The sequence below is a fragment of the Bombina bombina genome, chromosome 8 (assembly GCF_027579735.1).
Source record: "Bombina bombina isolate aBomBom1 chromosome 8, aBomBom1.pri, whole genome shotgun sequence".
Lineage (NCBI taxonomy): Eukaryota > Metazoa > Chordata > Amphibia > Anura > Bombinatoridae > Bombina > Bombina bombina.
In genome coordinates, this window is record NC_069506.1 from 28,540,487 (window position 1) to 28,566,991 (window position 26,505).

A 26,505-nucleotide genomic window follows, 5' to 3' on the forward strand; every position below is an offset into this window, starting at 1 on the left:
TAGATACAAGGTTATTACAGAGGTAAAAACATAAATTTCTATAACAGTGTTGGTTATGCAAAACTGGGAAATGGTAAATAAAGAGATTATCTATCTTTTTAAACAATAAAATTTTTGGTGTTTTCTATCCCTTTAATATTTGCATGCTCTATCTGAATCATAAAAGAAAAAAAAATGGGTTAGTATTCCTTTAAATCTAGTAATAGATAAGCACCTGAAATTGTATATAATACAATATAGCTATTTTTAGGTAAATATTCTGTGAGTTAGTGAAATACAGCTTCTGGCAATATATATATATATATATATATATATATATATATATATATATATATATATATATATATATATATATATATATTAGCAAAAAATGCTTCTAGTAAAAACTGTTTCAGCAGCATACGCACATATACTTCATGTGTCCTGTGCACCCACATTCAAACAACACATCAACTCAAAGAGTTGTCAGTGGCTTGTATGATGCCAATTAAACAATCTCTGACACAATACACGTTCTTGTTTGCTATATGAGCTGGCGCAGTGTTTGATGGAAAGTGCACGTGCATGTGCACAGCAGCATATGTACGTATGTTACTGAAACAACAATAGCTTTTACTAGAATAATTTGTGCTAATTGAAGTAAACTACAATTTATTTTTGAGGACAAAACTGAAATGCACTTGTGCACAGTTCACTTTTCAGCATTATGTCACTTTATAGCTGTTGTTTACAGCTTTTTTTATCTTATCAGTCAATTCTTAGTCAGCTTGTTTCCTAAACCTGTTCCTATCAGTCAGTAAATAGTTATATTGTGCAGTGGATGTAAAACCTGCAGTAATATAAAATGTTTTATTATGTGTAGTAAAAAAAACAACAACTTTGCAGTATACTTTTTTTTTTTTTTTTTACTTATTTTCCCAAAATGTAAAGTGGACATATTACTTAAAGGATTACTTTCTGTTATAATTTTTAAGCTAAACAACTAACATATTAAAGTTAATAAACATTAATTAAAACCTACTGACCTATATTTTCTCCAAAACTAAGTTTCATAACGTTCTAAAAGTTATCTTTTATTCGCTGGTGATGTCACGTTATCCTGCCCACTATTTTCAGCACTGAGTGTTCAAAATACTTAAACCAATAACTTTGTGTTTGAAGCGCCATTTTGAAACCTAGGTATTGTAAACGGATTGGTACAGAGCAAAGGATACCCACGGAGTGGGTTTGGAAAACAATTAAATTTGCAGACAAGATTTCTGATATACGGTAGAGATATGTTAATGAAATGCTATTGATAAAAAGCGTATTTGGGGTAGGTAGTTAGTAACAGCCATAGAAAATATTTACTTACAGTGGCCCTTTAAACATTTTTAATCATTCATATAAAAGAAAATGTTAAATTTGTTCATTAAAAGGGTTAAAGCTGTTTAAAGTTCAGCCAACAGGAAGTGCATAATTGTGTATAACTAAGTCTTGGGACATAGTCACAGACAGGGAGAAATCAAATAACACAGGAAAAAATGGTTAATTTGTTGCAGGGACATCCATTTTACAGAAAAACACCAACAAAACTATGAAATACAATGCAATCTCTTTTAGACAGTTTTAGTACCCCTCATCCCTTTTAGTCTGAAAATTGTGGATTTTTTTTCCACTTCTGAGAATTGGAAGTGCACACTACAGACTTTACAAGCCTAACCCTGCTACATATATCTTCCTAACTGTTTTCAGCAGATATGACAATATAACGATTTGCAAAACAAATGATGATAATGTAGCTGTATCTTCTCCAGCCAGAGTGGCTTCACGAAATAAGGCAAATGCTGTAGAGAGGTCAGCTATTGAAAAACTATTGCAGCAAACAAGGTGTTAATGTATGCAAACATTATACACTCACCAAGTATGTTTATTTTACGACTACAGAAAAATCCTGTAATTACAAAGTTTTTACTGTGCTTTAGATTAACATCACAGGTACATTTGTGCACCACTGGGGCAGTCAGACAGACTTTCATGTTCTTTACTTTGTCTCTTTTCTGTACAGATAAAAACACATCTCCAGGCACAGACAGTATCAGCCATTGCAGTTGGACATCAGCATAATCATCAGGTGAGACACACGCAGACATTATGGCCCCACTCTGTGGTTATTGATCTCCAACCCTTTCTCTGTGATATACCTTGTCTACCTCTACAACTGGCCTCCTGGGCCCTGCAACAATCGCACTACTCTGTGACTCACTTCTCTGTTACTCCTCTCAACACGCCCTCTCAATGCCCTGTGACTGCCTCTCTCGCTGCCCTGTGACTGAGTCTCTTATTGCCCTGTTTCAACTGCCTCTCTCACTGCCCTGTCACTGCCTCTCTTATTGCCCTGCAACTGCCTCTCTTATTGCCCTGTGACTGCCTCTCTTATTGCCCTGCAACTGCCTCTCTTATTGCCCTGTGACTGCCTCTCTTATTGCCCTGTGACTGCCTCTCTAACTGCCCTGTGACTGCCTCTCTAACTGCCCTGTGACTGCCTCTCTAACTGCCCTGTGACTGCCTCTCTAACTGCCCTGTGACTGCCTCTCTCACTGCCCTGTGACTGCCTCTCTCACTGCCCTGTGACTGCCTCTCTCACTGCCCTGTGACTGCCTCTCTCACTGCCCTGTGACTGCCTCTCTCACTGGCCTGGGACTGCCTCTCTTATTGCCCTGCAACTGCCTCTCTCACTGCCCTGTGACTGCCTCTCTTATTGCCCTGCAACTGCCTCTCTTATTGCCCTGCAACTGCCTCTCTCACTGCCCTGTGACTGCCTCTCTTATTGCCCTGCAACTGCTTCTCTCACTGCCCTGTTACTGCCTCTATTATTGCTTTGCAACTTCCTCTCTCACTGCCCTGTGACTGCCTCTCTCACTGCCCTGTTGCAACTGCCTCTCTCACTGCCCTGTTGCAACTGCCTCTCTCACTGCCCTGTGACTGCCTCTCTCACTGCCCTGTGACTGCCTCTCTCACTGCCCTGTTGCAACTGCCTCTCTCACTGCCCTGTCACTGCCTCTCTTATTGCCCTGCAACTGCCTCACCTAACTGCCCTGTTGCAACTGCCTCTCTCACTGCCCTGTCACTGCCTCTCTCACTGCCCTGTCACTGCCTCTCTCACTGCCCTGTCACTGCCTCTCTCACTGCCCTGTCACTGCCTCTCTTATTGCCCTGCAACTGCCTCACCTATTGCCCTGTGACTGCCTCTCTCACTGCCCTGTGACTGCCTCTCTCACTGCCCTGCAACTGCCTCTCTCACTGCCCTGTGACTGCCTATTTTATTGCCCTGCAACTGCCTCTCTCACTGCTCTGTTGACTGCCTCTCTTATTGCCCTGCAACTGCCTCTCTCACTGCCCAGTTACTGCCTCTCTTATTGCCCTGCAACTTCCTCTCTCACTGCCTTGTGACTTCCTTTCTTATTGCCCTGCAACTGCCTCTCTCACTGCCCTGTGACTGCCTCTCTCACTTCCCTGTGACTGCCTCTCTCACTGCCCTGTGACTGCCTCCCTTATTTCCCTGTGACTGCCTCCCTTACTGTCCCGTGACTGCCTCTCTTATTGCCCCATGACTGCCTCCCATATTGCCCTGCGACTGCCTCCCTTATTGCCCTGCGACTGCCTCCCTTATTGCCCTGCGACTGCCTCCCTTATTGCCCTGCGACTGCCTCCCTTATTGCCCTGCGACTGCCTCCCTTATTGCCCTGCGACTGCCTCTTATTGCCCTGTGACTGCCTCCCTTATTGCCCTGTGACTGCTGCTTACTGCCCTGCGACTGCCTCCCTTATTGCCCTGCGACTGCCTCCCTTATTGCCCTGCGACTGCCTCCCTTATTGCCCTGCGACTGCCTCCCTTATTGCCCTACGACTGCCTCCCTTATTGCCCTGCGACTGCCTCCCTTATTGCCCTGCGACTGCCTCCCTTATTGCCCTGCGACTGCCTCCCTTATTGCCCTGCGACTGCCTCCCTTATTGCCCTGCGACTGCCTCCCTTATTGCCCTGCGACTGCCTCCATTATTGCCCTGCGACTGCCTCCCTTATAATAGAAGTAAATTGGAAAGTTGCTTAAAATTGTATGCTCTGTCTGAACCATGAAAGAACATTTTTGGGTTTTATGTCCCTTTTAAACTCTCACAATGACTTTCCAGTCTAGACTGCAGCCTTGGCTTCCTGCTTTATGGCTCATTTTGAAAGGGTTAATTTGTGGCACTTCAGTAGCTATAGGCACTGTTGAGGGTATAGCTGGCATCTGATGTAACTGTTACACAATATTAGACACCGGTCAACACATTTGTTTCTTGGAACTGTTGGACTCTGAAGTGAAAAATAAAATAATGTGCTGAAGCCTTTTCCTGCTCATAAGCCTGTGATTATCTTCATCTGCCCTCTGGTGCAGATGATAAAAATGTAGCCTTTGGCACTGGCTTTGTTTTGCTGAGTGAGGGATCAGAAGGGCAGTGGGTGTGTGTGGCGAGAGGGGGGTGTGTGGCGAGAGGGGTGTGTGCCTGGTGCCTCCGTTTAGTGCTGCTTCATCCATACTCCAAAGTTCACTAGAGGAAGGGTCTGCCTGCTGTGCTGTGAGTGGCCTGATAGTGTTACTGATGACCATATTGTATGTAGTCCAATGAGTAAAGAGGGAAATGTGACTCTGTGATGGAGATTAGAGAAAGGGTTAAACTTACTGAGTGATCAGGACATATTTAGCTTGTGCTTTAGAACAGGGTTTAATATATCAAAGGGACAACATTTAAATGCACATAGATAAATTACATCTTTGGATAGAAACATATTTGCAATATACAGTACATGTACATAGTAAAAGTCATCACTGTTTTAGTGTAAGCATTTTTCTCTGCACGTGCATGTAGCTTTAATCCGAGCAATAAAACACCATGCTCCTTGACTGTCCCCTCTGTCCGCAATGAAAGCACCTCCCTAGTACAGACAATGCAGCAAAAATCGTGTAGCCACAATTGTAAATATATTCTGACGGAGCCATGTACCTCTGTCCTGGCTAATTGTGAAGTCCTGTTCATACCTAACCCTCTGGGGAACTGACCTCCGTTTACCACTCTCTGAAGGGAGGCTCCTGGACACTCACCTCAGTCCCTCAGGATCGACCACTACTTCCTTAAAGTGTTCTGTGGTTCCGATTCTCTCCTTTGATTGACAGCCGTGCCTGACCAATCCCCTGCAGGTATTCCCTTAGCACGTGCTCACTTGCGGCCAATGAATACAAGTGAAAAAACAAAAGTTCCAAGGAGCACCAAGTGGGAATAAAAACAACTTTATTGTAAATATTTAAAAAGCAAAGGGGTAACACATAGTCCCTGGGGTAAAACTGAGGTTATTTCTGCAAATAAAGATACAGGGTGATGCGTTTCAGCTTGCGCCGTACTCCTACCCTCCTGATAAAATGGTTAACGTTAGACTCGCTTAAAAAGCACAATCTGCACTCCTATTGGTTAGATGGTACACACCTTTATCAAGACTAATCAATACGGTAAAACGCGTGTTGCAAAGCCCTCTCTCGTGTACACAACGGATCTGCTGCTATGCTGTAACCAGGGGAATCATGATACACTTATCCTAAGATATCCAGTATGATTATTGTACATTAGAACAATTAATAGGTTCCTCTCGGCTATCTAGTGTACGGCACCATTGCCTTGACTATAGAAACCAGGACCTTGTGCTAGACACCCCCCAGGACATATAGAATCACAAATAATCAGATTGAAATAGTTAATACTATATACAATGAACGATTGTTATAAACACATATAAATTAGTGCTCCAGTATCACACAAATATTCCTATGTACAATAAACAATTGTTGCAGACATATGTACACTAGTATTTCGATCAAGCAACAGTCCCTATCTTTATGGTGTGTCCTAGGTACATTGTAAAAAGAAAAGAAAAAGGGTGCCTGGCACTGTGGTACTGTTATTTCCTTACTGACCATTTTTTATCTTCCTATGCTGATTAAGTTAATAAACCAAGCATCACACAACCTAATTTCAACTCATCAGATATGTTCACTGTTATCTCCAATCTAAATGCTGTGTGTCTCTGTTCACTCCCTACCGGTATTAGACACTAGGTAGGACAGTGCCAAAGTTCCTAACAAAGATCACCAAAAAATAATTAAATCAAACTCAGAATTCAGGCCTCCTGGAATTCTGGTCTTTAGCCTAAATATCCAGAAGGCCTCCCAGTCCCTCTCTGTTAATTTTCTGGCCTTAGCTCCTCCCTTCTTCAGGGGTAGTACTCTCTCAATAAGTGTCCTGCTAAAGCTCCTCACATCCTTGTCATGATTATGAGTAAAATGGTGTATACTGCCCCTTTAAAGAGGCATGAATGTCAAGATAAGAGTGTGCAATAACATTTAAAAAAAATCAACTTTTGTGAAATTTGGCTCCAATATGAATACCTAGGTAGGCTCAATGCACGTGAACACTATATGACAATGTATTTTTAAAGGGACATAAAACACATATTTTTTCTTTTTAGGATTCATATAGAACATGCACTTTTACTTTAGAGTATGTCTTGTCTTATGCAGTTCTCCTAATGGCTAAAACTCATGTCATCCCTATTTAGTGTTGGTTGGTTCATGTGATAATCTTAAAGGGAGTAGGGACACGATAGTCAAAATGTTACATCCTCTAATTTGTTTTTAAAAACCATTAACCTCTTTGCTACTTATTTATTTTTATTATTTACCTATATTTACCTATTTATTTTTATTATTTACCTATACAAATATATATATATATATATATATATATATATATATATATATTTAAGAAGACACAACTCAAGGTATTGATCTAGGCCCATTTTGGTATATTTCATGCGACCATTTCACCATGAAATGCGATCACATAAAAAACGTTTTCACTGAAATTATTTAAATACCACTTGTGCAATCATGATACAAATAGTTGTAAAAGCTTCTCTGGGGTCCCCTTTGCTCAGACGTTACATGGCTTTGTCTTTAGTTTTTGGTAATTAGAAGGTTACTAATTGCAGCTGCACACCACATTTCTATTATTCCAGGCAGTGAAGGGGTTAATTAAGTATCTTGTAAGGTTAAAGGGACAGTATACACCAGTTTTCGTATAACTGCATGTAATAGACACTACTATAAAGAATAATATTTACAGATCTAAAAATCCAGTATAAAACCATTTAAAAACTTACTTAGTAGCTTCCAGTTTAGCTCTATTTAAAAGGTATCTGGAACACCCACTGCAAGTGTGAAATAGCGGACATGCCCCCTCCCCCTTCCTCTGCATATGAAAAGACCCTTTACACAAACAGAAGCAAGCTGGAATAGGTATACGTCGGTATTCTCCTAAAACGTTGGGGCTTGGTTAGGATTCTGAAAATCAGAGCAATGTTATTTTAAAATAAGCAAAACTATCCATTTAAAAAAAACAAAAACTTTATGGGCTATATAAATAGAAGTAAGAGAGAAGTGTCAGCGCTAATCAGCTAGGGTAGATGTGAGTAATGATTACTGCGTGCTTGATATAACAACTGAAACAATGTGTCTATTTAGAGATATATTATAAAAAAAAGAAAGGGAACACTTATGGAGTAATTGTATAAAAGCTGAATAGAGGGCTTGTGTAATATCAACAGTTAGGTAGTCAAATTATATATAAAAAGTGGCTTGGCAATAAAAATCTAAACTATATGGTAATAAATACTATTAAAGTGAATGTCAAGTTTTCAACTCCTGAAGCCTCCTAACACTACTTTAGCACTTCAGTATTCAAACCGCTAACTTTTTCAAATAAATAAATAAACCATTTCTATTATAGTTTAAAAAATAACTTAGCTCCGGTTTGAGATGGAACTCCTCCCATCCGGCACTTCCTTGAAAGCGCGCACCCATGGAGCTCTTACTATGCGCCCTAACTATGCGCATGCGTTCAAAATCGATGTACACAATCTGCGCATGCGTTAAAAGCCTCAGCCAATAAGACCATTGACAATTTCCAGCCAATCATGAAAGCCACCTGGTGGGCTACAGTACCGCTCTATTACCCAAGTGAACGCTGCACTTCTGTATATCCCCCATGACAGGCAGCCTACTGTGTAAGATTCCCAGCCACAGTTACCCCGGCAGGCAGAGCTCACAGTATACTCTACACAACACTATCAATAGAGCATGCGTGTCTCGTGAACGCGCATTGCTTCCGAAATGGAAATTCTCATGTAACGCATGCGCAGAAGAAGTGCATGACGTTGGAACAAAAGGGGCTGGACGCCACAGGGTGGAAAACACTATTGGAAATCCTTGATGTCAATCAACCTCAACAAGAGGAACTAAATGGCGGGTGGAGGAAGCGCGATTGAAAAAACACTAGTATAAGGTATTTTTCAGCTTTCAATTTTAAGACCTGCAAAAACGATGAATGAAAGTCCCCCTAAATTGTTTTGATTTAACATATGGCGTAAACGGGTATGGTTGAGTTGACATTCACTTTAAGTATAAAAAAATAATTACAATGGTGGTTATGGATAATGTACAAATATAAACAATTTTATTAAAACAAATTTAAAAGGGGGACGTCTCCACAGACAGGCGTAATAATTAAGGCCAATAGGCTAACTAATATACAAAAGGTCGCCAAGGATGAAGTATATAAAAATTAACTTTATTAACTTTTATTCGATTAAACCGTAAAAACAGCAAACGGTAGATCACAAGGGGGAACAAAGTATGCGAGAGGAGTAAGCAACAGGCTTACTCGTTTTGGCCAAGAAGGGCCGTAATCAAGGCTATGATTATGGCCCTTCTTGGCCGAAACGCATAAGCCTGTTGCTTACTCCTCTCGCATACTTTGTTCCCCCTTGTGATCTACCGTTTGCTGTTTTTACGGTTTCATCGAATAAAAGTTAATTTTTATATACTTCATCCTTGGCGACCTTTTGTATATTTGTCTGCTTCACCCACCTTCGACCTAGGATCTCTCTACGGAGCTGCATTGGATTGCGGACATACTCCTCCTCCCTCTCAGGTGACGCACCTCTGCTGCGTATGGTAGCGTGGCAAGCCTCCAACTACTTTCAGCAATCGTTGCTACAGGTGAGATCGACTGGGTGTCCTCTGTTCCCTTGAATTGGAATCGGGTTGACAGAGTTGCAGGCACTTACGGGGTAAGAGGTGACAGTTAAATCCTCCCCTGTTTGTGGCGACGCCGCCTGACTCATCCTGGCTTGCTTTGTGGGGCATGGTCACCAGCTTTTGGGAAATATTGGAGTAAATATATTCCACCTCAATTAGAGGAATAAGTAAAAAGTACCTTATAAAGGTAGGAGGAATATGGCAACAACACTCCTAGCAGTTCCTCTATGTGTCTGAAAAAAATGTGTGGTACAAACTTGCGGTGCAGACTTGAGATGCAATACCTTTCATGAATATCACAATGTTGTAAAGATGTGACTGTGTATACAGTTGAATCAATAGCGTGATGTTCTTCGCAGTGAGGCTTGTTTTTCGTGGTGCAGCTCTTTTTAACTGTTCCAGGTAGATCCAGTTACACTTATGCGGAAATTGGCTGTCGTGTATCACTCACAGGAGCAGCTAATAGCTGTTTTTTCCCAGCTGAGTCTGACTAGCGTCTCTGTAAGTCCGCCATTGAGTGTTAGGGTCAAAGGGTACCAGATTGAAGATGGAAATGGTGGCAAATACTGCTGTTTAAAATTGAGAGTAAAGATGATTACCACTGGTAGTGGCTAACAGGTGGCTATATAAAAGCAAGCCAATTGTCCAAAAACAGGGTAAGAGACCAAATAATGTCCGTTTGTGTCTGTATACACCTCCCACCGTTCAGATTTTGAACTCCTTGGGCTAGGTGTATTTGGGGACAGAATGACAAAGCAGAAAAGCAGGTAGGAGTCCTGGTCAACGCGTTTCGCCCACGTAAGGGGCTTTATCAAGACTTATAATTTGTTGCTTCTGCTTTGCTCTTTAAAAAGACCTCCTTAGTATCCCATTGGTTGAAGTTTCCAGCACTTGTTACCAATTAACTAAAGGTGGAATTTCTTAATATTTAGTTTGTGCAGTTAGGGTGGTATTACTTAGTACATATCTAAAACATAGGTTTATGAAACAAGTAATTTGTTGTTGCTTAGTATTAGCTTAATATTTCACCACTATGATTTTATATTCAAAATTTAGAAAATTACATATAAATGATATTGAATAAATAATAAGAAAAAAATACTTAAACTTATGTTGATTGTATATTCCATAGATATAATTATAAAAAAGGGGATATATCTATTTCTGAGTTTAGTCCTAGGGGAGTATCCATTGTATAAATCAATTCTGCTTCTAGTTTGAGCAATTTGCGCTCTAAGTTACCTCCTCTCCAGTCTGGCTTTACCTTCATGATCCCCCAGTATTGGAAGTGTTGAAGGTCATTATTATGAACCTCCCTGAAATGACTATATAGATAGGTGTCAAGATTACCTCTATCTATGCAGGAAATGTGTTTTCCCTTATACGTTCCCTAAGTGTTCTTGTGGTTTTGCCTATATAGATTTTATTACATGAACATTTTATAGCGTAGATAACCCCTTTGTCTTGGCATCTGATAATGTCTTTGATGACAAGTTTATAATTGTTAGATGGGGAAATTAGGACTTTTATTTTATTTGAAAACTCACATGACCTACAACCAAAACAGGGAAAAAAAACTTGTAGGGGAGCTTCACTTCAATTTTGCTGGTATCCTTTGTGTTTGTTTTGTTTAAGGTCACTGGGAGCTAGCAGACTTTTAAAGTTCTGGGCTTTTTTTATATATTAGTCTAGGTCGTTTCTTCACTTTGTCACCGATCAATGGATCAGTGCAAATAAGGTGCCAATGTTTATTTAAAATTTTTGTGAATATTTTATTGTCACAATTATAATCAGTAATAGGGGACATCAATTTGTGTTTGATCTATTAGAGAGTTATTGGAGAGATCTTTATTTTCATTTTTCTTCAGTAAACTGCATCTATCTCTCTTGTTAACGTCCATCTTAGCTTTTCCTGTGATGGCTATATCATAAACTCTTTCTATAAATTTTTGTTCCAAGAATAATAGTTGATTTTCATAATATATGGATCTTGAACAATTTCTTTTATCCTAAGAAACTGTCCTTTTGGAATATTGTCTTTCCACTTTTGTAAGTGGCATCTATTGTAATGAATAAGATTGTTTGCATCTACTTTTTTGAAGTGTGTGGTGGTAACTATGTCTTCTTCTATTATTTCTATATTTAGATCTAAGAAGGTTATTCTCTGTTTGCTATGTGTATGGGTAAATTGTATCCCTATTTGGTTTAGGTTCATCTCAGACATTAGGGTATCTAGCTCATCTGTGTCTCCTTTCCATACCATAATGAGATCATCAGTGTATCTCTTGTAGAGCACAAGATTCGCACCTAGCCTATGACTTGGGAAAAAATATTTTTTCCAGTGGCCCATGAATAGATTCGCATTGCTAGGTGTGAATCTTGTGCCCATAGCGGTTCCTTTTCGTTGCAAATAGAAATGTTCTTCAAAAGAAAAATAATTTTGTTCTAGAATGAAATGAATACCCTCTAGGATGAAATCTTTTTGTTCACTTTGTAGTGTTTGGTCAATATCCAAGTAAAATTTGATTTCCTTTAGACCTAGCCCATGACTTATGCTGGTATAGAGGGAGGCCACATCACAAGTGACTAATGTATATTGTCTATCCCATGTGAGTTGGTTAGGGCACTCTAAAATATCTCTGGTATCTTTTAAATATGAGGGCAGCTGTTTAACATAATTTAGGAGGAAGCCATCGATATAATGAGACAAATTGGCTGTTATAGAGTCAATCCCAGATATTATCGGCCTACAAGTGGGGTTAGTTAAGTCTTTGTGGATTTTAGGTAAAAGATAAAAAATTGTGATTTTAGGAAATGTAGGTTTTAAAAAATCAAACTCTTTAAGTATCCCTATTAGTTTTGCTTTGTTTTTTTTGTGAGTCGAGCTGAGAATTTGTTGGTTGGGTTCATTTTAGCTCCTCATAAGTATCTTTGTCACTTAGAAGTCTATTGGCCTCATCAACATATTTATGTCTGTCCATAATAACTCCTCCCAGCCCTTTGTATGCAGGTTTTATGACTGTCTTTGTTCTTTTGGATATCCTTTAATATCCATCTCTCCTTATATGTTAGTTTATTAGGTAAATTCTTTTTGGTGTTGGCTTTTTTAATATCTTTTTGTACAAGTTTCTCGAATAGTTTGAGATTTCTGCCCTTATCATTTACAGGATAAAATTTCGATTTACATTTTAAATCAGAGTGTACAAAGGATGTTTTTTGCTCAGAGGGTTGACTATTCTGATAATAGTTTCTTTCAATGGGATTTTTCATGAAGTAGTGTTTGAGTGTTAATTTACGAACAAATTGGCCTACATGAATGTGAGTGTTGAATTTATTAAGTCGGGTGGAGGGTGTGAAGCTTAGTCCTAAACTAAGTATTTTTTCCTCTTCTTGATTTAGTTCTTTACTGCTTAAATTAAAAATACCAATTGGTTTTATTTCAGTCTTTTTATTTCCCTTTCTCCCTCCTCGTTTCCCTCTCTTGTTCATTTTTGATACGATGATTGTGTTGGTCTGGGCCTAGGGATGGTCCAGGTCTCTGAGGGCTTAATTCTAAAAAATAATTAATACTATCGGGGCATTTCTCTTCATTCAGTCCCTGAAATCTGTTGCGAGTTTTGACTCTCCAATCATCATTTGGATAATCATATAGGGAGTCTCTTCTAGGATAATCTTTCTTTTGGTCGTGATCAAATCTCCAAACTTTATTAGATCGGTTGAAATTAGGTCTATAATCTTGTTCGTCACATCTGTCATCTCTTCTATAATTGCCATATTGTGGCCTCCTGTAGTCATTGTGTCGATTGTAATAATTGCCATGAGGTCTATAGTCTCTATCGTTTTGGTAACCATCATTTGTTTCCTTATTGAACCTAGGTTTATCATTAAATCTAGTGTTTTGGTGATTGGTATTATATGTATTCCTAGAATAGGTCATTCTATTATTAGTGCTGTCATAATATTTTCTGTCATAGTAATTGCTATTTTTAGACTTAGGTTGTGCTCTATTTGATTTTTTCCGATCTCTAGATGTGGATACAGTGGGGTTATTAGTGTTTTCATTAGTATTAAAAACGTCTACAAGTTCATCTGTGATAGGTGATTCTTCAGTGGTGTCTGCATAATCTTTTTTTATCTCTATTTAATTTTCGCCACTTTACCTCAAGTAGCTAGTGATTAAGATTGGTCAATCTGTTTACTATTTCTTTTTGTTTTATTTTATAATCTGAATTATCCTTTTTATCATTTAATTTATTCTTAAGTAAAGTGATATTAGTTTCTATGGTTTGAAGTGAGTGCTCTCATGATTTATTTATTTTTATTTTCATTAGTGTAATGGATGCAGTTTCTAACGTTTGATCCCATTCATTTTGGAATATTTCTTTAAGTTCAAAAGTGCAGTTTTTATTTAGTCTTAGCCCTCTTGGAATGATATTCAGACTTATGTATTTTTCTAAAAATGTTAACTCGGTTTTTTGTTTTAATTCACTAGTTAGTAGTTTTTCTAAATCATACATAATTTGAATATCTACATCATCATCAGTATATATACTACCTTCATTGTTAAGAATATCTTTGAGAGTTTTCTCTCTCCATGTGAATATGTCATCTTCCATTCTAAGGCAGCTCTTGGGAGGGAGTGAATAGTTAGGTAAACAGACAGAGAAGGAGCACCCTAGACACTAAAGGACCCAGCTGACACTAAAATATCCCCTCCAGGATAAATAAAAGAACTTTCAGCTGACACTAAAATATTCCCTCCAGGATAAATAAAAAAAATTTATAAATAGATCATCTACAAAACATTTATGCAAAAAAAAAAAAAACAGAGTGTATAATGTCCCTTTAATTTTAGCTGTAGTAAGATTACCCTCCCACCTGATCCCTCCCAAACAGCCCCCCTCACCATATTAGGTACTGCAGTTTATGACTTTTTATTATTATTTTATTTTTTTCTGCAGTGTAGAATTTTGCCAATTATTTATTACTTTATACTTTCCAGTAAATATTATAACTCTCTCAAAGACTGTGATTCACCTGGGGTCCTTTGAATGACATTATAGATATTTTGTTGGATACAACATCTTTTAATATTTACATATATATATATACAGCAACAGACCAGTATGTGCATCAATTAATAAAGCCAAATTTATTGACATTTAGGGGATATATTTCCCCTTCTTCAGAACCGTCAATAAATTTGGCTTTATTCTTTGATGCACATCCTGGTCTGTTGCTGTTCTTTGTATATATATATGTATGTATATGTATGTATGTATGTATGTATGTATGTGTGTGTGTGTGTGTGTGTGTGTGTGTGTGAAAACATAAAAATTAAGATATCAGATCTGCCACAACATTAACGTTAGAGCTTGTTAATGTACCAATAACTATGGCAGGATATGTTATACTTGCATAGATCAAGTCAAACTAGTAATGCAACTGATACAAAGTAACATATCATAAACCCAATCAAGAAAAATAGATCTGCGTCCAGAAATCCTTAAAGGGACACTCAAGGCAAAATTAAACTTTCATTATTCAGATATAGCAGCAATTTTAAACAACTTTCCAATTTACTTCCATTAAAAAAAGTGCACAGTCTTTTTATATCTAAACTTTTTGAGTCACCAGCTCCTACTGAGCATGTGCAAGAATTCACAGAATAAGCGTATATTCATTTGTGATTGGCTGATGGCTGTCACATAGTACGTGTATGAATTTGTGATTGGCCAATGGCTGTCACATGGTACAGGGGGAGTGGAAATGGACATAACTTTTAAAATTGTCAGTCTTAACTTCAATTGAATAGTAGATTTATTTTTCTAAGTGCTATTACATTGTCTTGTTATCTTGCATTTGTTGATTATGCAAATCTACTGTGTTGACTGGTTCTTTAATAGTCACAAAACTTTATTTGTTAAAAGATATAAAAACAATTTACAACAAGGTTATGAACTAGCGAATAGGCTACCAGAAAGGCTAACGCCTTTAAGCCCTCACCCCAGACATACATTCTAAGCATCTAGAAGTCTGTTCATTTTTAAATATTTCTTATTTTTGTTACATTTTTCTTATACTGTATTTGAATATACCAACAAAGGTTACATTGTATTTATATTGCTGGATAGGGATTTGCTTCAATAGAATAATAACAAAAAGTCTAATTCTTGAAAGGTGCTTTTTGTTTGTTTGTCATACACTTTGTTTTCATTTTTAAATAACCTCTTTTTAATGCAAGAACAAAAAAGATAATACTTTGATATTCCTATAAATAATTCAGTAAGGAGGCTTTTGCTGCTTCATACAGGGAAGTGAATAATGACCGATGGCTTGGAACAGATGCACCGAGCAAATCTCTATCATTTGGACTGAGCCATCTGTGTCTAAGGAAGAGAATCATTAAAACCTGCCCTATGTGGGGAATTCAAGGACAAGTGTTGGAAAATTCTGCTTGAGATTTTATGTAAAAGTCTGTGTTTTGTGTGTGTTTTTCTGTTTTGTTTTTGCCAATATCTTTAGCATTGTTCTTCATCCAGTGAATTGTGTTAAATGTGTTAAATTTAAAGGGACAGTCTACCTTCATAATAAAGTGATCTATTTAGTTAGTTTGCCCCTTATTAACTTACCTGTTTGTCAGCATGCTGCACACAACAGTCTCAGTTATATTTCCAAAAGATTCACGCAGTTTTAGATTTGAAAATGGCCCCTAAACTCTGCCTACTAAGACATCATCTATGCCTCACTTCAATACACTACCCTGTGTCTCCCATGAAATCGTAAATAAAGCTAATATAGCGTTCCCGGTATTGTGCACATGCGCATTATGCAGCCAGGGACGTCACTGCATAGAGTAATCCGGAACGGTCCAATCCTAAAAATGATCCTCCCCTCTTCCGGTCAACTTCGATCATGCTCAGTAACTCGACGCACAACGCGGTGACGTCATCAACATTCACAGGCACGAAATTTGAAGAAGAAAAAAAGTGCTGTGAATGAAGAAGACAGTGGTAGGTGGAGTTCAGGGGCCATTTGCAAATTGAAAACAGCGTCAATCGCTTTTAAATATAACGGAAACCGTTGTGGGCAGCATGCTGACAAACAGGTAAGTTAATAAGGGGCAAACTAACTAAATAGATCACTTTATTATGAAGGTAGACTGTCCCTTTAAAGGGCAACTAAAGAAAAAAAATAGTTTCATGATTTAGATAAGCAAAAAGAAAAAAAAAAACACTTTCCAATAAACTTCCATTATTAAAACTTGCACACTCTCTTTTATATGCACACTGTCTGAGTCTCCAGCTCCTACAGAGCATGTGCAATAGTGCTTAATATATATCTATGTGCATTTTGTGATTGGTTGATGGCTGTCACATGACATGGGAAGGTCAAATTGGATTAACTTTGAAATTTGCCAGAAAATATTCTAGTGTTAATTTTATTTAAAGGGATTTGAAACCCCACAATTTTCTTTCATTATTCATATAGAGCATATTATTTTTATCAACTTTACAATTGACTTCTATAATATAATTTGCTTTGTTTACTTGGTATCCTTTGTTGAAAAGCACACTTGAGTAAACTCAAGAGCTGGGAGCTAGCTGCTGAACAGTGGCTGTACATAAAAAACTCTTATAATTGGCTTACCAATGTGTTCAGCTAGCTCTTATTAGTGCATTGCTTCTCCTTTAATAAAGGATACCAAGAGAATGAAGCAAAATTGAAAATAGAAGTACATTTGAAAGTTGTTTAAAATCATATTTGGGGTTTGTTGTCCCTTTAAATTCAGTGCTATTACATTGTATTTTTATTGTGCATTTGTCAATTATTCAATTCTAAAATACTAGAAAAATGATATTTACTTTGCACCTCCCTGGAACCCACCCAAGTATATCTGAATATGCCATTGATTGGTCACTGCTGTAAACCATTAGCAAGGATGAAGAGTTCCCCCCAAAAAACTCAAAATCTTTGTATACAAATTATCTTCTAGTTAATTTGTTTTTTAAATGGTAAATTCATGAGTGCAGACCAAGTGAGGCAACTTTGTAACCTATTCTGCTTATACACTTTACTGTGACTGCTCTGTGCAGCCAGGGACTTTAATAAGAGGATTGAAAGTGTTAATTAGCCAGAGGTTTGCTTGCGGGCGCACATGGTAACAGTGATGTCACAAATTGGACACAAAGATACAGGTTCTTCTGTATAATTGGCACTTCAGGTGCCAGATATGTTTATCTGAAATTGCAAAATGAATATGCAGAAATTGTAAAATGATGTGTGTAGTGTGTATGTATACTGGTACACAAGCCCTCAAAGCATATGTGTGTATGCCGCTGAAAAACAGTAATATCTTTTACTGGAAGCATTTTTGCTCATGGAAATATATTGCAAAAATGCTTCTATTTCAAATTGAAATGCACCAATGCGCGTTTCAACTTTGGCCTTTCTATCCCTTTACCTATTTCTTTTGTCTAAAAATTGTACTTTGTTCCACAATCCCTAGAGAAGGAGAGAAGAAAAAAAGCTAATTATTTAACCTAGAAATGCTGCAATTTGTAGCATTTGGAAAACCTAGGTTACAGTATTTGCTCTTTGACCTCTCTGGGAGTGTGAGACCAGCACAATTTTTACACTAACATTTACTCTAGTGCTTACACTAGCAATAACACTTACACTAGCACTAACACAAGTACTTACACTAGCACTTACACTTTCACTAGCACTTACACAAGCACTAGCATTTACACTAGCACTAACAGTTACACTAGTACTAACACTTTCACTAGCACTAACACTTACACTAGTACTAACACTTTCACTAGCACTTACACAAGCCCTTACACTAGCACTAACACTTACACTAGTACTAAAACTTTCACTAGCACTTACACTAGCACTAACACTTACACTAGCACTAACACTTACACTAGCACTAACACTTACACTAGCACTAACACTTACACTAGCACTAACACTTACACTAGTACTAACACTTACACTAGTACTAACACTTTCACTAGCACTTACACAAGTACTAGCACTAACACTAGTGCTTACACTTTCACTAGCACTTTCACTAGCACTTTCACTAGCACTTACACAAGTACTAACACTTACACTAGCACTTACACTAGCACTAACACTAGCACTTACATTAGCGCTTACACTACACTAGTACTAACACTTACATTAGCACTAACACTTTCACTTACACTAACACTTGTGCTAGCACTTACACTAGCACTAACACTTTTACTTACACTTACACTAGCACTAACACTTTTACTTACACTTACACTAGCACTAACACTTTTACTTACACTTACACTAGCACTAACACTTTTACTTACACTAGCACTAACACTTTCACTTACACTAGCACTAACACTTTTACTTACACTAACACTTAAATTAGCACTAACATTTACACTAGCACTAACACTTGCACTAACACACTTACACTAACAATAGCGCTAACAATTGCACTAGCGCTCACACTTACTCTAGTGCTCACACTTACACTAGCACTAACACACTAACACTAAGACTTGCACTAACACACTAGCACTAAGACTTACACTAGCACTAACACACTAGCATTAACACTTACACTAGCACTAACACTAATAATTACGCTAACGCTAACACTTTAAAGTGTGTAGTCTAGGGAGAGGGCCAGTGCACACCATGACTTTACTTTAGGTGCCAGTCTGGCTGCAGGTAAATAGGTGTCACTAGCTAGAGGTTGTTTTTCATTACAGAAACTGACTGAACCTGTCGTCTGATGGGAAAACAAAGCAAAAAAAAAACATCTGCCCTAGGCCTTGGCTCTAAACTTAACCGTGAGCTAGATAGGTGACTTATACAAGTCACTCAGAAACTAAAGCTGCTAGGTCTGATATTTAAAACATTTATTGTTTTATAATTAGATTCCAACACACTTAGAAGAAGTTACCCCATAGCAGGGACTTTATTTTTATTATTTATTATCTGTTGACCTGAACCTTACAAGCTGTATCAATAAAATACTGTTTGGGTGGCGACTCTATTGTATAGTGTGCAGAGGATTCTTTTTCTAAATCAGGTGTGATAATTAATAAAGAGCAAACATTTAAGAGTGAAAGTTTATTTTTTTATTAGGAATATAAATACAAAATAAGTATATGTTTCAATGAACTCTGTTACAGATATTCAGTATGATATGAAAGAAAATAGCAATATTATTTTTTTTAATAGGGGTGACCTGAGGAGTTGGCAAAGCTATAATTAGACCTCAGATTAGATACATCATCCTGCAGCCCCTCTGTCTTCCACATACACACATCAGATCAGACCCCTGTCCCTGCAGCCTCTCTGTCTTCCACATACACACATCAGATCAGACCCCTGTCCCTGCAGCCTCTCTGTCTTCCACATACACAAATCAGATCAGACCCCTGTCCCTGCAGCCTCTCTGTCTGCCTCATATACACATCAGATCAGACCCCTGTCCCTGCAGCCTCTCTGTCTGCCTCATATACACATCATATCAAACCCCTGTCCCTTCAGCCCTTCTGTCAGTCACATGACAACAGATCAGACCCCTGTCCCTGCAGCCTCTCTGTCTGCCTCATATACACATCATATCAAACCCCTGTCCCTGCAGCCTCTCTGTCTGCCTCATATACACATCAGATCAGACCCCTGTCCCTGCAGCCTCTTTGTCTGCCTCATATACACATCATATCAAACCCCTGTCCCTTCAGCCTCTCTGTCTGCCTCATACACACATCATATCAAACCCCTGTCCCTGCAGCCTCTCTGTCTGCCTCATACACACATCAGATCAGACCCCTGTCCCTGCAGCCTCTCTGTCTGCCTCATACACACATCAGATCAGACCCCTGTCCCTGCAGCCTCTCTGTCTGCCTCATACACACATCATATCAAACCCCTGTCCCTGCAGCCTCTCTGTCTGCCTCATATACACATCATATCAAACCCCTGTCCCTGCAGCCTCTCTGTCAGTCACATGACAACAGATCAGACCCCTGTCCCTGCAGCCTCTCTGTCTGCCTCATATACACATCATATCAAACCCCTGTCCCTTCAGCCCTTCTGTCAGTCACATGACAACAGATCAGACCCCTGTCCTTGCTGCCCTTCTGTCAGTCACATGACCACATTAGATCAGACCCCTGTCTCTGCAGCTCCTCTTTCTGCCACATACAAACATCAGATCCTTGTTCCTGCAGCCCCTCTGTCTGCCACATACATCATAACAGACCCTTGTCCCTGCAGCCCCTCTGTCTGTTACATGCCTATATAAGATTATACACCTGGCACTACAGTCTCTCTGTCAGTCACATACCTGTATCAGACCTCAAATTATAACCCTAAATGTACAGCCCATTTGTAGCTACATGTCTGCATCCGATCAGACCCCAGCCCTGCAGCCTGTGTCAGTGACATCAGACCTTAGATCATACCCTAACCCTGCATCAGCTCTCTTCCCCTCTTCTGCATTTTCACATCAGATCACACCTCTTGTCCTGAAGCCCCCTTTACCCCACACTTACTGCACAGTGAGAAGAAGCTCATAAAGATTCTCAAATATTGGGCACAGAATTCTGTTTCACATAGAAAGGTTTTTACCTAGGTCATACACCTGATTCCACTCAGCACCATCTTCCCCATCTTACTTTACACCATGTGCCATGTATTGGCATGTGCTCTGTAGGTTGCCAACCACTGACCTGATTGGATCTCTTAAACACGAGGAGCAATACTGGTGTGATGTAGAACAGGATGTTCCTTTCTTTGCACTTACGTTTGTCCATCCCAATAAATCTTGTTTTCTCCCCATTCAGAGCGTCAGTAGTGCCTTCGAGAACATTTACAAGAAGCAAGGAATCCTGGGGTTGTGGCGTGGAGTAAATGGAGCAGTGCCTCGGGTCATGGTGGGATCAGCCGTTCAACTGGCAACATTTGCAAATGCCAAAGAATGGGTCAAGCATCAAAAGGTAATAAAGTAGGTGCTATAAACATATTGGGTCATTTCTAGGACACATCTCTGGCATTGTGGGTATTAAAGGGACAGTAAACCTTAAAAATAATGTTATATAATTCTGCACATAGTGCAGAATTATATAACATTATTTAAGTGCTATAGTTCTAAACGCCTTTTTTACCTTTTAATATGTAAAAATTATGGCGCTTTTACAGACCCGCTCTCTGCTCTCTGCTGAGCGGTCTGTAATATTTAGTCAGCGCATCGGGCCAGCTGTATAGTCACAGCCCGGCCCGACCGCGCCATAAGACTAAGTGCAGCTCGCTCCTGTCACAGGAGCGAGCTGCACTTAGTGCTATGGCGCAGTCGGGCCGGGCTGTGACTATACAGCTGGCCCGATGCGCTGACTAAATATTACAGACCCGCTCAGCAGAGAGCGGGTCTGTAAAAGCGCCATAATTTTTACATATTAAAAGGTAAAAAAAGGCGTTTAGAACTATAGCACTTAAATAATGTTATATAATTCTGCACTATGTGCAGAATTATATAACATTATTTTTAAGGTTTACTGTCCCTTTAAATGACATATTAATGTATTGAACAAGCACAGAAGTTTTTCTAGCTTTTGTTCTGCCTCATTTGAGTGTGTCCCTCTATTTTCATTATTGTATGCAAATTGCTCTTGGGTCTCCCTAAAAGAAAAAAGGTAAATGAGATGTGGACTCCTTGCACACATGCGCTAGACTAGAGAGATGCAACTGCACCTCACTGACAAGCCCCAAAAAGCCCGAAATGTATGTGTGAGGTTTGTTGTTTTTTCTTGTTCAGATGAGAATTACCTGGTATTTCGGGGCTGGACTGTCATTTTGACAGGATCAGACTGAAATGCTACAGAATATTACTTATCTGTGAAAGGTATAGTGTGCTAAAAGAGACTGCACCCTGAGTGGCATTGGCCTTATGATCAAGCTCTGAAGTTTTTCTAGTTTTTGTTCTGTCTCAGTTGAGTGTGTCTTTCTAATTTATTTTTCTTGTTATACACAATAGACACTTAATAAACTGAATCACATGACATGAATGTTTGGGCAAATTGTATTATGTGCCAATTGGCATTTAGAAAGAAAACAAACGTTAGGACCCTGTAGCTGTTCCCTGTACAGTGCTCGCTGGAATAACTTGTTGTTTTGGACTTAGATCAATGCTATAAATAGTTCTGCAGGCCCTGAAAGGTCCTAAATAATCCAACAGGATGTGAAACACCTACACAGATAAAGGCTGCAAGCGAAGGCTGCCTATTTATAAGGGGGTTAAAAGCCTGCAGGGTATTAGTGCATAAATGCTTCAAGACATCAGTGTGTGAGGTAAATACTGAAGAAATTAGAGACATTCTCCAACAGAGCTTCCCAAAACAGGGGCTTTAGGGCCACATCTGTCCATTTTATTCCACTTTTCTTCTGCACCACAGAGCAGAAAACAAAGATCAGTAATTTGTCAGCACAAAAAGCAGTACCACACTTTTTGTTAGTGATGGGTATTTGTAACATATTTTGAACATATAAAAGTAATATATGCACTTTGAAGATATGCATTAGTAGTAACTAATATATATATATATATATATATATATATATATATATATATATATATATATATATATATATATATATATTTAATTTTCTTTATTGAGGGAAAAAATAGAAATCAAATCCAAGTTATACAAATGTCATAAATCACAGTAACTTAGTTGCTTTGGTATATAGTTACATAGTACAAGTTCAACCTTTCACACATTCCAAGTGTTTTTCCCAGGACCGTTTTAGCAGGTGCACCACCCGGCTTATTTTACTGACCAACTGGTTAAAATGTTGCCAATATTAAGCTAAAATTTGCTAAACAGGTCAGCTAAGAATTGCTTACATTGTCCCTGTATATATATTTGTATAATGAAATTATATTCTGCTCAGAGATGCCTCTTTTCCAATGTAAATAACTCCAGCCTTTCTTCATAATGCAAATCTTCCATTCCCCTTTTGTCAATTTTGTCCCCCATCTCTGAGCTTTATCCAGTTCTAATGTCCTTCATAAAAACTGGTGCCCAAAGTTGCACTGTATTTTCAAAGTGAGGTTTTAGCATTAATTTATAAAGAGGCTACATTATGTTTTTATCACATGAATGTATACCCTCCTTATACATGATAGCTCCTTTACTGGCCTTTGTAACCGCTGACTAACATTACATCTTATTGCTAAGTCTGTTATCTACAATAACATCCAAGTCCTTCTCAATTAATGATAATAGTAACAATGAGCCAAACAAAGGATAATGTAATATGCATTACAGGCAAATTCCCTAATTTTCTCTTTAATAACAAATAAAAAAATAACATTTCAATAGAATCAAACCATAAAATAATTATAAACCAAAGTATACATATATTGGGGCCTATTTATTAATTTGCGAGCGGACATGATCCGATATTGCGGATTATGTCCGCTGCACATCGATAAATGGCGACAACATATGCTGTCAGTATTTATCATTGCACCAGCAGTTCTGGTGAACTTCTGGTGTAATGCCGCCCCCTGCAGATTTGCCCGCTAGCAGGGGGTGTCAATCAAACCAATCGTATTTGAGAGGGTTGATTTCTGGTGATTTTTGTTCCTCCGCCTCAGAGCAGGCGGACTGGTTATGGAGTAGCGGTCTTTAGACCGCTGCTACATAACTTCTGTTTCCAGGCTCCCCGGAAACACGTGGCATCAAGCTCCATACGGAACTTGATAAATATGCCCCATTGAGTGCACCTAAACAAACTGTCATTTCCCCAACACACAAAAAGTATTGTACCTGTCTGGAGGGAACAACGTTTTAAAAAGATTAATATAAGTGAGACAATTCTGGTCTCTAAGAAGCTTCCAGCAGAATGCAAAAATGGAACCAGTAGATTTCTATGAATATCGTGCGTCAGATAACAAATATACCATTTACATTTTCTAAGACAATTTAGCTAATCTAAATTGATACATTTGTTGTAACTCTCAACTGTGTCTCTATTTCTTTCCAGTGGTTTGCAGAAGACAGCTGGCTGGTGTCGCTAGCTGGTGGAATGATCAGCAGTGTTGGTGTTGCTGTGGCGATGACACCATTTGATGTAGTCAGTACGCGATTATATAACCAACCTGTGGATAGCGAAGGCAAGGTGAGTGTTCCCTGTGTACCAGTATTTTGTTTGCTGTTACTGTGCTACATGGTGCAGTCACATGTGAAGGAAAGAAGGTATCTATAGCTTCCAGATACAAATGGTTACATGACTGTGAGGGTATCCAACTCTTATCAGCACAGTTATGCCAGGACATCTCTGCTCAGCTTTCCAATGAACTGATCTTGGTTCAGTTAATGTGCTGAAGATGTACACAACCTTCAATACTGGGGATGCTACCAGGTGTGGTTGTAGGAAGGGCTGGATCAAGAGATTGTGCTGCCTGGGTCCCAGAATGAAATGAAGCCCTCAATTCTCAATTCACACTGCAGGTTAAACCCAATATTAGACAGCAATTTAAAAGAGTAACGTTCTGCAGATTGAAATTTCACCCAAGAGCATTCTGAAACCCAACTGATGGAACCCATTTGAAATTACCTAATGTTTGCAGTGGAGTAATCCCCAGAAACAGACTCAGCATTGTATGTGCTACCAGTAATCACAGTGGTCCATAATTATGGGATCTTAGTGATGACTTATCTACAAATACCCAATGATCCTCCAAAGCCCCTATAATACATAATTCACTAAATATTTGGCTATTTTTAGCTATCCCTCTAGTAATGTCATCATGTGAGTGTTTGCATGAGTACATGTATTATTGTAGTGTGAACCTGTGCCTCTGTTATTTACCATATTACGGGTGTAATAATATCTGATAGTCACCTAGCAAAGTGGGAAATGCTGGGTATCAGTAAAATAATAATCAGGTAGTAGTGCCATTAGCTGTCCTGCTAGGGCTCTGTCGGTTCCAGGTTTATAATTCTTGTGTTTCTTGCAGGGGCGGCTGTACCGTGGCTTCCTGGACTGCTTTATGAAGATAACAAAGAAGGAGGGACCCCTGGCTCTTTATAAGGGAATAGTGCCTGCCTATGTGCGTCTGGGACCACACACCATCCTCAGCCTGCTTTTCTGGGAGGAGCTAAGGAAGTTCACTTACTATTACCAGCATCAGTGAGGAGCCACTTATAGTGAAAAGCTGGTGAAAGACTTGATTCCATATGAAGCTGCTGGTGCTGTGCCTGAGCAGCGAGGAAATTGTGCCCACAGTCTCGGGTGGCCTTTACCATACTCCCACATGGTGGGAGGGCTTGGAAAAAAGCTGGGTGTTTGGTACAACTAAAAGATTTTAAAAACTGAAATGTTAGTGCCGTGACATTAACTGGTGGCAGGGGAGGTCACTGGAAACTAATGGTCACCCAGACACCCCATGTCTAACAGGGGTCACTGAATGTGCCTCCTCTCACTGTCCTTCAGCAAATCTGTTGAACCCCTTAACCCTCTACAGACCACAAGAATTAAACATATTTTTATTTTATTTATTCTTCACTGGTTTTTATTTCCAAAAGGTGCAAATTCCTTTTTTCTCCCTTTGTATTATTAGATATAGTACTTATTTTTTTTTATAGTGCTATTTCATATTCAACATCTTGAAAAAAAACATAAATTATTTTAGTAATTTATAATATTTAAACTGAAACAAAGATGTTGGTGTTGGTAAAAAAATAAAAAACATTTGACACATGTAGTCCATCCTAAAATCCAGGCTCTATACATTAATCATTTTATACATTAATCATTTATATCACTCTCTGACAGCCACATTTTTTTTAATTAAAAATGTATGTGAATCTATTTTGCTGTTTTTAAAAGGACAGTCAAGTATAAATTAAACGTTCATTATTCAGATAGGACCTTTAATTTTAAAATGTAAGTTAACAATGTAAAGAAGAAAAAATATCTATGGTGAATATGCATCCAAGAAATTACAGCTAACATTTTTAGCTAGAAACAATGATAGTATGTTGTATTAACCCCTTAATGACCAGCGCAATACCCTGTACAACGCTGGTCGTTATGTAGGTTGCTGCAGTCCTGGGCTCTCTGCTGGGATCTTGCTCAAAATAGCAAGATCCCGGCAGAGAGCCCAGGACTGCAGTGGGGCACTGCAGAAATAGATTTGCAGAGTTACAGAGTGGCTCTCTCTGCATTGGACAGCGGTGGTGCCGATCGTTGGTGGGTGGGAGGGTTAAGGAGGGTGGGCGGCCCATTGCTGTAGGGGGCGGAAGGAGGGCGGGACTGCAAAG

General features: G+C 38.8%; 1 protein-coding gene across 1 annotated transcript in view; it reads left to right on the top strand.

Moving 5' to 3' along the window:
* Positions 1-25,736, top strand: part of SLC25A34 (solute carrier family 25 member 34) — a 42,569-nt gene extending 16,833 nt beyond the window's left edge. The window contains exons 2-5 of the mRNA XM_053690245.1: positions 2,048-2,113; positions 21,022-21,174; positions 24,224-24,358; positions 25,200-25,736. Of these exons, the coding sequence (XP_053546220.1) occupies positions 2,048-2,113; positions 21,022-21,174; positions 24,224-24,358; positions 25,200-25,376 (531 nt within the window). The 3' untranslated portion in view covers positions 25,377-25,736. The remainder of the gene's footprint in view (positions 1-2,047; positions 2,114-21,021; positions 21,175-24,223; positions 24,359-25,199) is intronic.
* The last annotated feature ends 769 nt before the right edge of the window (positions 25,737-26,505 follow it).